The sequence below is a fragment of the Puma concolor genome, chromosome A3 (genome assembly GCF_028749965.1).
Source record: "Puma concolor isolate L17-30 chromosome A3, mPumCon1.1.hap2, whole genome shotgun sequence".
NCBI lineage: Eukaryota > Metazoa > Chordata > Mammalia > Carnivora > Felidae > Puma > Puma concolor.
In genome coordinates, this window is record NC_141669.1 from 101,061,992 (window position 1) to 101,074,397 (window position 12,406).

The 12,406-nt window shown below is 36.7% G+C and overlaps 1 protein-coding gene across 1 annotated transcript in view; it reads right to left on the reverse strand.

Moving 5' to 3' along the window:
• MACROD2 (mono-ADP ribosylhydrolase 2) overlaps positions 1 to 12,406 on the reverse strand; it is a 2,047,210-nt gene that overhangs the window by 1,278,410 nt on the left and 756,394 nt on the right. The window contains exon 5 of the mRNA XM_086701648.1: positions 4,517 to 4,633. Within this exon, the coding sequence (XP_086557774.1) occupies positions 4,517 to 4,633 (117 nt within the window). The remainder of the gene's footprint in view (positions 1 to 4,516; positions 4,634 to 12,406) is intronic.

Here is a 12,406-nt window from a genome sequence, read left to right on the forward strand (position 1 = left end):
ATGTAGTTTCTTTTTTTATTTGTTCACCTTTAGTAGAAGCTCCATTAAAAATAAAATTCTTAGACAAGAGACTTTGGAATAGAGGTATGTTAAAATATGATTTAAAAAATCACAATGGATAATTGACACTGATTTCATCATTTCTCAGGAATATTAACACAAATTTTCTTTAACATTTTACCCATCACTAATTATCAATCAATCTTCCACCTTTAACAAGCAATTAATTTAGTAGATGTTTCTCTAGTATCCATTATATCCAAGGGATTAAAGAAATGTGGAAAGCTTGCATACATAACAATAAGAAGTAGTGAAAAATGCCCTCAATGTGTTAACAAGCAGTGTTCAGGAAGTCAGGAGTTCAGGAGTTTGAAGAAAAAAGAAGGCACTTTTACCTGAGTTGATAAGGGAAGACTTGTCTCATGGCAGAAGTGATACTTGAGCTGTCTGGAAGACAGAAAAGGAGCAAAGAAAGAGCTTTGTAGATGGCCCCAAATGCAGGCCCCATGCACAGGCAGACCACTGTCAGCAATTCACATCATGTAAAAGGTTGTAAGTAGTTCAAGATATGGCAGTAAATCATGGAAGGCCAAAGGTGATCAGGCTAACAAGTCTGTTTAAAGAAAGACCCATCCAAGGATTTTGAGAGGAGTGGAATTAGGTTTTACTTATTTGTACAACAATTAGATTTTGAGCCCCTATTGCATGTTAAACATTTTTCTAACCTGTGTGGACACTGCAATAACTGAAAAAGATGCAGAAAAAAAATCTCTACTCTCATTTTCATAGAGAGAGACAGACAATAAACAAAATCAATAAGTAAATGATACTGTGTATCTGAAGGTTAAATACTAGAGGTAAGCAATTATAAATAAGGCAGAAAAGCAATTATAAACAAGTTTGTTAGGGTGATACTTTAGGTTACATTTAAGCAAGGATTTGAAGTAGGTTGGGAGCAAGCCATATAGATATGTAGAATAGAATTCCAGGAAAGAGGAATGCTAATGCAAAGGCATTAGAGATCAGCAAAGCAAACTGTATGAGCAAGGAAGGGGACAGAAGGAGGTGATGTTAGAGATGTAAGGGGCGGGGGGGGGGGGGGGGGCGGGTCACATCATCTAGAGTCTTATGGACAATTATAAGGACTCTGGATTTAGGAATATTAATCTACCAGCACTGGGCAGAATGCATTCCAGGAGGGAAAGAATTAGTAGGAGCAACATTTGCAAAGATATTTTCCAGGTGAAAAGTTCTGAAACAATTCATCGTTTGATCACCCATTCATTCATATTAACTCAGCACATATTCAAGAAACACTGTGATAGATTTTGGCACTAGAACCCTGACTCTGATAAATCAATAAACTTCTCCCACATGAAGTTGAAACTTTGGTGGAATGATGATATCCTGAATAGAAAGGTTCCACATATTGACAAGCTTCTAAAACTCTGTAGAAACTAAATTTTATTATGAATCTAATATTGTAAAAGAGAAGGTCCCAAAAGGTCCAATTGTATATACAGTCAGTTGAATTCTTAAGTCATTTCTTTAGCAATCACCTTTAATGAAATATTGGCCAATATTCTTTGCACCTTTAATGAAATACTGGCCAATATTCTTTGCACTCTTAAGATTACTTTTGAAAATAATTATTGGATGTTCTACATCAAAAGAAACCAAAACATCCTAACAACAAAGAATAAACTAAATCTCTGAGGCTTATCTTTCCACAAATTATGATGAGTCACAGAATTTAGACTACAAATATGATTAATTCAAATACAAGCATTTATGAATAAATTAATCTAGCAAGCATAAGGGAAGCAAAGGCCAGTCCAAAATTACCAACTTTGCCTGTAGCCTAGACAATAGCATTTTCCAAACAATTGCTGAAGCATGAAGATATTATCATTGGTGGTTAGATGAATGGCTTTAGTACCCCCATAATGATAAACCCACTGTCACAGAGGACAGATAGGAACTAGTTTCTGCTGTCAAACTGTCATGGAATTATTAAATATGGAGGGGGAAAATGACCCAAACAGTATGTAATGAGTTCCCTTTTCATTCTCTCTCTACAAAAGCACATCTGTGGATTGTTAATGATTCTGAAATGGATGAACCAAATTGATGAGAAAAGAAAAACATCTTTCAGAGACAGGAAAAGGGAAAATGAACACACACATAATGTTTATAAAATATAATTTAAAATATAAAGGCTTGTGAAAGTACTGTGGAAAACTATAACATAGCATACAGATATAAGTGATTATTACTCATTTCCATATTGCCTTATTGCTTTCCTTGTTTTTCTTTATGTTTTAAATATAGATCATTAATCTCTTAAAATATGGAGAAATACCAAGACTTATTCACAAGTAGTCCATGTGTGTAACTTTTGTGAGGTGGCACTGCCATTCCAGACTGGGACTTTCTATACTGCTGAATGACTTTTTTACTAGATGTGCCCTGTGGGCTGCACACAGTGACTAGAATGTGTACCAGGCTTTCAGTATCTCAGTTCACACAGATTCTGTACAAGCCCTGTGGATTGGCTTTCATTAACTAGAGTCCTTGTGCCACAAAGACTCGGTTGGCATGGGATGCCCAGGAAAGCCACACCTCAGCTCAGAGATATGACTCAATCATGAAATTCCTCAAGCACAAGCACTGGTGGTATTGATCTTTACACCTCAGTGGTATTGTGCAAGTTTTCAATAACCCTGAACTAAGTTGGATGACTTACAAGGATATGAAACTGAAGCACATTAGACAAAATTATCATGATGTCAATCCATACACTGAAGCCACCATTTTATTTGGTCATATTTAGTGATACTGAGGTTATCTCTCTTCAGAAATCTCAGTTATAAAGAATTTCTTATTTGTGCTTTAATACATAGGAAACAAAGTAGTAAAGTACTAGGAGACCAGGCCTTATTCCTTAGCTTAAGGACAGACACAAGTCTGAAAATAATCAATATTCTGTTTGTTCTCAGGGTGGTATCAGTTAGCTATATCACAAATGTAGTATGGTGTTAAAAAGAAAAAAAATGACCAATATTTGTAAACACAGAGACATAATCCTGGAAAGGGAAATCACCTTTAATACTCAAATTTTCTGACTCAGAGGGAGAATTCTTTGAAACACCACTGTACCCAAAGGACTTTATTTGACATAAATATACATTCCAAGTGGGAGTGAGGGGTCATTTGGCACATGACTTGACTCTTTCACACAAGGTAAAAACACTAAGAAAGAAAGAAAAGTGAGAAGTCATTGAAGGAAAATTAAACAGTATACAGTTGCTATACTTTCCCTGGAACCCACTGTGAGAAATATAGAAAGTAGTATTATAATGTTTATGAAGGAAAAATATCATTTTAATATATTACATTTACTACAAAGCCTCAGATTTAAACATACTTTAAAGTAATCTTTCAAAAATAACACACTGTCTCCACTCACATATATGCATAGGGAATTCATTCTTACACAGCCTGTCTATATAGAGCCCACCAAGTATCCCACAGATTGTGTTATAATTTTTTAAGTCACATTTTCTCCACTGCAAAACAACAACAACAACAAAAACCACACTTCATTTTTACATAAAATGTACTCACAGACCCAGGCAGTATCATAAGAAGTAGATGAATAGAATAAACAATTAATTGGTGTCCCAGTTTCCAGATCAATGAACACCTTAATGGCACAATGAAACCCTGTACCTCCACTGACCAAGCCCTGAAGATTATGTGATTAAAACATCTGTGCCTTTAACTAGCTTCTCTCTTAGTATTTTTATTCTACACCACCCCACTCAGCTGGCTAAACGACTAGGCAACAAGGTCAATCAAATGCAATACTTCTCTCTATTCAAATATAATGGAAGTTTTGACCATTCCACATTCAAAGAGCAAATACATTCTTACACTGACAACCACATTCCATTGGCTTTTCCTGAAAGCAAAGTGTGACAGATGCCTTGGCTGTAATTGCCAATCAGCCTTTACATGGCAGCTGAAAACACAATATATCACTTTGATCTCCTTTGCTCTAAACACATCCACAATCAAGAAACCTGAACAAGGAATAAGAAATTGGCATCATTTCCAGAAGCTGTCACTCCACAGCACTTAAATACTAAAATGTATATTTTGCTCACATGTTTATTTCTCTGTTTCAGAGACACGCTGTTGAAGATCTGAGCAACAATCACCTACACTTACACACTATATATATATATATATATATATATATATATATATACACACACACACACACACACACACACATATATATATATATATATATATATATATATATATATATATATATATTTGAGAAACTATTTGGAAAACACATTTTATTACCAAGTACAAAATCTGAATATAAGCACATTTAATTAAATATCACCACTGCCACTTCCTTTCCAGTTACACGCTTGAGCAATAAAACAATGTAAGAGTGCTCATCTGATTTTGAAACAGTGTTCAAAAGAGCTGTACTCACATTTTGCCGGCAGGTCATAGCCACATGTGATTTTTGCATGTCCAGTTTCACAGCCGTTCAGGTTACGACATTCTGCCAGTAAACAGGGGCCAGCTGCTCGGTGAATACAGCCATCCACTAGGAAAGAGAGAAAGAAGTTAGCTCATTTTCATCCTTTTGGAAATAAATGGACAACCTGAGATAGAAAGAAAAATGGAGCTCAGTTTTTCCTCCTGGAAATCACCATAGTCTCATAGAAGAAACCTATGATGTCCAATCCTTCAAAACTATATTTTCTTGTGTGTGTGTGTGTGTGTGTGTGTGTGTATTTGATTTGTGTGGTGAGCAGAGGTAGAAGGGTTATAGAAGTCGTGTAGTGTGTTGGTAAACATTAAACAACAGTTTCTCTTGGGGTGGGGAGTCGCTGATTTACAGCATTTTCCATTATCAATTGTGTAAATATCCCCACCACGTCCAATGTCTAACTATTAACTTGATGACACTAAACACAGGGTTGGGAAGAAATGCTAACAATTCTGTCTCCCAAGCTGGTAAGTGTTGTCTCTGACATATCACAGGTTATAGAAGAAAAAAGGTCAAGAAGAAAGTGAGAACGTCACTCTGAAACATCTGTACTCACTTCAAAACTGAGAGTAGAATTAAAGCCGTCAGGAAAAGAACCAGACCTCCGAGTTTCCCCTCCCCCAAAAGCATGACACAAATACAGCTGTGTTTCTGCAGGGTATCTGACAGGGCACTAGATGATGGGCAAGGGCACCTTAGGTCTTAGTAAACACCCATAAAGTCACCCTCACTCACTTGACAGGCACTAAGCCAAACACCTTGGCTGTTGCTGCCCTAGCTCCGCTAAATGATCAGCTTCCTGACTTTCACCAACCTCAAGCGTCACCAGTCCTTTGGCCTCTCAGCCTCCCCCTTCAACACCTGGCCTACACAGTTAAACTCGCCTTTTGAAAACACAAATCTGATGCTGCTGGAAATTAAAATCTTATACTACTGGATGAGGGGCAAGTACACAGATGGAAAGGTCAAAGATCATATGCACATAAATTAGGAAACTGAAAACTTAGGTTCTTAGTTGTTATTGATTGGGCCCCTTGCATGGAAAGGAAATGTAAGACTCCTAAACAAAGATAAGGAGACAGAGAAAGAGAATCATTGTAACTGGGATGTGAAAATAAACCAGGATATTAGAGATCAGAAGGAGTCCCCCTGCCTCCCTGGTTCACACCAGCATGTAATTGATTATTGCTTCTTATTATTGTTATTGTTATTGTTATTAATATTACTATTATTTCTATTTTGAGAGGAAGCCAGATAGTGGATGAAAGGTGGTCAGTGAGGGGCAGACAACTTGTCTAATGTTCAAGTAGCTTCTGCTACCATGGACTGGCATGAAGACATTGCTTTCAGCTGAGGAAGACCCCTAGGGAAACAAGCTCATCTGGGCTTGACTACATCACCATACATGTAGAGTCTGAGAATGAACCTGGGCTCAAGGACCCTCACAACAAAATGACTCCAGACTACTCTGGGCTACAATATATGAGAATAACAAGGTTAAAATGGACTCTGCCTTTACCAGTCATATGATACTTAAGTCCCAGTTTCCTTAGAAATTGGTGTCAATAATGGCACTACCTCACATGGTTGTACATAGAATTTAAATAATATAGTGCATGAGAGGCACCACATAGCATTTAAGACAGTGTTATGTGCCCCATTAATAGTTCTCATAATTATTTAATTATCTAGTTAATTATAAGTTAATAATTTAATTATCTTAAACCCATCTAGTGGAACTCTTTTATAGATTTTAAAATAACTCCTTTCCTTATTTAAAAATAAGAAATATAGAGAAGCAAGAAGAATATGAAAACCACCATGGGGTGCCTGGGTGGCTCAGTCAGTTAAGCGTCCGACTTCGGCTCATGTCATGATCTCACAGTGTGTGGGTTCAAGTCCTGTATCAGGCCCTGTGCTGACAGCTCAGAGCCTGGAGCCTGTTTCAGATTCTGTGTCTCCCTCTCTCTCTGCCCCTCCATGGCTCACACTCTGTCTCTCTCGCTCTCTCTCTTAAAAATAAATAAACATTAAAAAAACTTTAAAAAAAAGAAAGAAAACCACCATTTATTCCACCACTCAGAGAATCTTCAACATGCTCATTCTTTCACTGCTTAGTCACACACACACTCACACATACAACTTTTCTCTTACAAAAAAAAAGGCTTGATAAATTTTCTTCAAACTCTTTCACACAGCATTTTTAAAAAATTTATTCTATGGAATAATTAACACAACTGCAAAAGACTTAAGTAAAAACTTTCAAAATTGTTTATAATAGTGAAAACTTGGAACTACTTAGATAGAGAGCTAGTTAGATAAATCAAATTCCATCAAAGTGATGCACGATTATGTGGCTATTAAAAAGAATGGGCCAACTCTATATGTAAATAGTTCCAAACTAGGAAAGATTTTTAAGTGAAATGTCAGGTTTAGAAGAGTACATAAATAGTACAGCCACACCCACACTTATACAGATACAGGTACATGCATACATATATGTACTTGAAAGATATGTTAACATATAAAAAGTGATTATGAGATGGGAAACCGAAGGTGAGACCATTAAGAAGAAAATTAGGTCCTAATTTCTGTTTGCATTTTTTTACAAGAGCTTCAAGAAAAGTAGTTTAAATTGAATACTTTTTTTCTTGGCAAAGAGATAGTTACTTAGTTTGAAATGGATAATTAAAATAAGATTTGCTCGTGTACTTAATCATATGCTGTCAAATATTGTCTCCATTATTTAGATTGCAGTGTAATGCAGTTTGTAGATATCTAATTCTCAAAATCTTCATGTTATACCAGCATTCATGACTGCATTAGGGCAATGAAAGAAAGGCTGAAGAGCTATTTAACAATAATGACTTCAGCTTACATTTCTTGAGTGCATCTATATGCCAGCCACTATACTGAGGACAACCTTACCATGTAGATACTAATTTTATCATCTCCATTTTATAGAAGCTTAGAAGAGGTTAGTAACTTTCCAATATTCACAAAATATTGGCATTGCGATTCAAAAGCTCCGTTTTGTCTGATGCTGCAACCATACCCTTACCCATTATAATTCACTGCCTGCAGGACCTGAATCCAAATAGTCTTACCTCAGTCCCTGCAAGTGGCATGTTGAACTACCATATTGCATTGCTTTTCAGTTCCCATCAATTGTACTCATGAGTTATAATGTTCATACAATCAAATACACAGATTTCAAAAGTACAGTTTTGATGAGTTTTAACAAATATGTTACTCATGTAACCATGATATCAATAAAGTTCTCTTGTGCTCTTTACATACAATTTCCCTTCTCACCCTAGAGAGAGCCCCTTTTCTGATTTTGACCAGCATAGCTAAGTTTTGCCTATTTTATAACTTCAAACTTCATACAAGAGATGGGGGTTGGGGGTTAGCTTCTTTCACTCATCTTATTTTTGAGATCCATCTATGTTGTTGTGTGCATCAGTGCTCCATTCCCTTTTATTGCTGAGTAATATTCCATTGTTGAAAATTCCACAATTTCTTTATCCACTCATGTACAAATAGGCATTGACATGTTTCGTTTTTAGCTATTGTGAATAAGTCTGTACAAGTTACAAGTCCTTGTGTGGCTACATGTTTTCATTTCCACTGGACAAAGAACTATGAATAAAATTGCTGGGTTGGTATATATTTTACTTTATAAAGAACTAATACACAGTTTTCCTAAGTGATATACAAATTTACATCTACCCCCAGCAAAGTATGTGAATTCAAATTTTGACAGTCTTTTGGTGTTGTCAGCCTTTTTAATTTTAGCAATTCTAACGGATAAAAAGGGGTTTCTCACTGTGATTTCAATTTGCATTTCCCTGATGATTAACGATGTTAAGTATCTTGCCAAATGCTTATTGGCCATTCATATATATTCTTTTTGGAAATGTCTGCTCATGTCTTTTGCTAATTTTTATTGTCTTTTTATTACTGAGTTGTGTTAAATCTGCAATTAGTTCCATCCAATTTTTCTTTTTAATTTCAGAGATTTTTTTTTATTTCTTGAGATTTTCATTTGGTTCTTTTTCTTACCGTTTTTGTGTCACTCCTGAACTTTTCCATCTCCTCGCCTGTCTTTTCATGTAAATGCCTTCACAGATTTTGTATAGTGATTTTAACAACCCTGCCTCCCAATTCCAATATCTATGTCAGCTATGAATTTGTTTATATTGACTGATTTTCCCCATGTTGCTGGGTCACATTTTCTTGTTTCTTTGCTTGTCCGGTAATTACTGATGACAAACTTTGTTAATATGTTATAAAGGTTTTAAATTATCTTACTCCAAACAGCACTGACGCTTGCTCTAGCCAACTGCTCTAGCAAGCAGTTAAATTACTGCCAGGTAATATGGAGGCTTAATTTTAGGCTTTTGTTACAGTAGATTTATTCCAGTTTTTCCCTTAATTCTAGGATGTGGTCTTTATTCCTAAAGCATTAAACTTCTGGAGTTTCAATGGAAAACCTAAGGTGTTTGTCAATTCCCTCTAAGTTGGGGGAACTAAATTTCTAAACTCTATATCCCTAAAGTGAGAAACTGAATGTTCTACTTCTTTCAGCCTTCAAGCTCATGTTTTCTTCCTGGGTTCCTTGGACTCATTATCTGTACATGCAGTTTAAGGCTCTACCAAAGATTAGAGGTATTCATTTACAGATTTGGGCATTCCCTCCTTTGTGACTCTCTCCCTTCAGGTACCCTAATCTCAATTCCTAGTTGTTCTGACCACCCTGAATTCGTCCTATGATTCCTAAAATCAGTAAAACTATTGCTTTTTATTTGAGTCCTATCAGCTACTTCCCATGGTGGTCAAGGAGGGCCCTTGTGGTCAAAGTCATTTAAATGTGGATCTCACCCAGTGTATTTTCTTCTTTCCAAGGCTGAATCCTCTTTAGTTGCTCTCTAGTGCCAATAAACAGTTTCTGTCATTGCTTTTATATTTTGTCAAGAATTTTAAATTACTATTGGTAGGAAGTCTACTCTGATACAAGCTAGTCTGTCATTATCAGAAGCTGGAAGTTGCATTTTTTATTGGCTAAAACATGACATATTATTTTAGAGCTGTATGTGGCCCTTAGAAAAAGTGCACAGAAGAAAAAGGAAGTGGTATTATCTATTGTATCAATTCTCTACTTGAAAGTGGGTTTTTGTGTCTTTGAAAGACAAAAACAATAATAATGCATCTATATGCACAAACTCAGTATGAGAATTTAAAATTCTCTAATCTATTGTTAATTCTTTTGCTAGACTTATTTTCCTAAAATGCGAATCTGATTTTACACTTTCATACTAAAGTAATGTTTGCTATTCCCCTTATCTTACATTATAAAGCCCTTAATTCCAAATTATGGTCTTTTAGACCCTTTACAAATGTGGTTCCAACTTAACCTTCCAACCTCACATCATCCCACTCTCTCCCCCCCCTTGACATGATCTCATCTGACACATCTAAATCCTCAGCATTCCCTAAACACGACACAACTTCCTTTGCAAAGTACTCTCTATCCCAAATATCTAGCTACCCCTCCCTGTTTCCTGCCTAGCAAGGTCTTTCTCATTGTTCAACCTCTAGTTCCAATCTTTCCTCCTCTAAAAAGCTACTCACAACATTTACAGGACACAATAATGCCTTTTTATGTTCCTATATTCTGGGTTGTACCCTTATTTTCATACATATAATTGTTTTATAGCTATTATATAAATATAGCAGACTGGTTATGTGCTAGAAAATTTCTCTCCTCTAGTCCATCAGTTCCTTGAAGGTACAGTAGGTTGCTCATTCTTTTTATATCCCTAGTTATCTTAATAACTGACTTTTTGAAAGTGCTTAATACAGTTGAACTAAATGCAAGTAAATTTGGGAGTAAAACTAATGTAGTTTTTTTTTTTTTTCTCTATGTTACTGAAGTAGTCAGGCTAGTTAAATCCAAAGAACCAGAAGTTAAAAAAAAAAAAAAAAAGTTAAATACATACCCACAATGTTGTGGTCACAAGTCTAGTGATGAGCTTCCATGTTAAAAGTACTAACATGGGCACCTGGGTGGCTCAGTCAGTTAAGCATCTGACTTCAGCTCAGGTCATGACCTCGCCATTCCCGAGTTCAAGCCCCGCATCAGGCTCTGTGCTGACAGCTCAGAGCCTGGACCCTGCTTCAGATTCTGTGTCTCCCTCCCTCTCTGCCCCTCCTCCACCCTCTCTCTCTCTCTTTCTCTCTCAAAAACAAATAAACATTAAAAAATTTTAACAAATTCATAGAATCTGAAAATTCACCTACTTCCGTGGGTCTGGGGCAGCCCACTAGAACATCTGCTCCTTCACCATCCCTTAGGGTCAGAATGCATCAGGCTGAATACTGGGAAGATGTAAGATTCAACATAGTAGCATTTTTTACATTTCTCTCACCCCCAGGTGGGAGGGGATGGAGGTCCAACAGTCAATACCTGTGCTGGCAGAGAAGGTATTCAGTCTGACCCAAAATGTCTAAACCTACTTACAACTAAAAAAAAACAAAAATAAAACAAAAACTAAAACCAAACAAACAAAAAACCCAAGACCAAAAGTCTAAAAGAGAAACAAAAGTTGGACACGATATCCCAGAGAGCAGTAGGACTACCTATGTCTATTATCCTACAAAAGAGATACTCACAATAGGAAAAAAGAAAAGATGATTAACTCTATAAATAAATATGTTCACTAAAGTCCACTTATTTTTCTTTCTGGTTATATAGCTAGAGAGCAATCCCCAGCCTACCTCGTAGTTATGTGAGGTCATGAGATTGAGTTCTGCTCAGAGGAGTATTGGTAAAAATGATGTAAGTAGGGGCACCTGGGTGACTCACTGAGTTGATTGTCCGACTCTTGACTTCAGCTCAGGTCATGATCCGAGGGTCATTGGATCAAGCCCCATGTCAGGTTCCATGCTGAGCACGGAGCTTGCTTGAGGTTCTCTTTCTCTCTTTCTCTGCCCCTCTCCCCAGCTCACGCATGTGCTCTCTCTCTTTCTCAAATGAATGAATGAATGAATGAATGAATGATGTAACTACTTGTATATCCAATCCCTAAAAATGCTACATACAGTCTTCCACATCATCATCCATTTTCTGCAGGTTGCATGCAGAGGACCCACTGGAAGAGTCCAGTTCCCCAGGAGATGGTACAGCAGCTAAATGGAAAGTGCCTAAATCCCTAAATTCTGTGTTGAACAGAGCCCTTCCCCCCCCCCCCCCCACTTCCTAAATCCTTAAAAACTGTGTGGAACAGAGCCCCACTCCACCCCACTTCCCATAATGGACTGTCAATCCAGTGATAGATAACATTTTATTATGTAAGGCCACTGAGATTTGGGGACATTTGTAATAGCAGTTGGCCTTGACTACCACTTTTACTTCTGTTGTAAATACCATACTGGTAATTTTCATTCAGTTTGAATACTGCTATTTTTTTAACTTTTATAGGGAAAAAATCAGATTTTACTACTAGAATGAACATATTGTTTTAGCCAAGTTCATTTCTGTAGGTATGCCTCAGAATTCTTAATCATGCTAAATGCTGAGGACTCTGTGAATGCCAAAGCCAGTCTGTCCTATTCATTCAAATAGTTGTTCTCTTACTTTGTGATTGAAAGCAGACTAATAGAAGATAAAGGCTGAGGACTGCCTAAAAACTGTCTGTGGTATGATTAGCTAGTAATGGAGTGAACGCTGTGGTCACTCACAGAGCTGCTCTTCATCAGGGCTAAGAGGAATCTGGCTACAACTTCTTCCAAAGACCACATTTTCTGCTGTGCTGACACATCTGT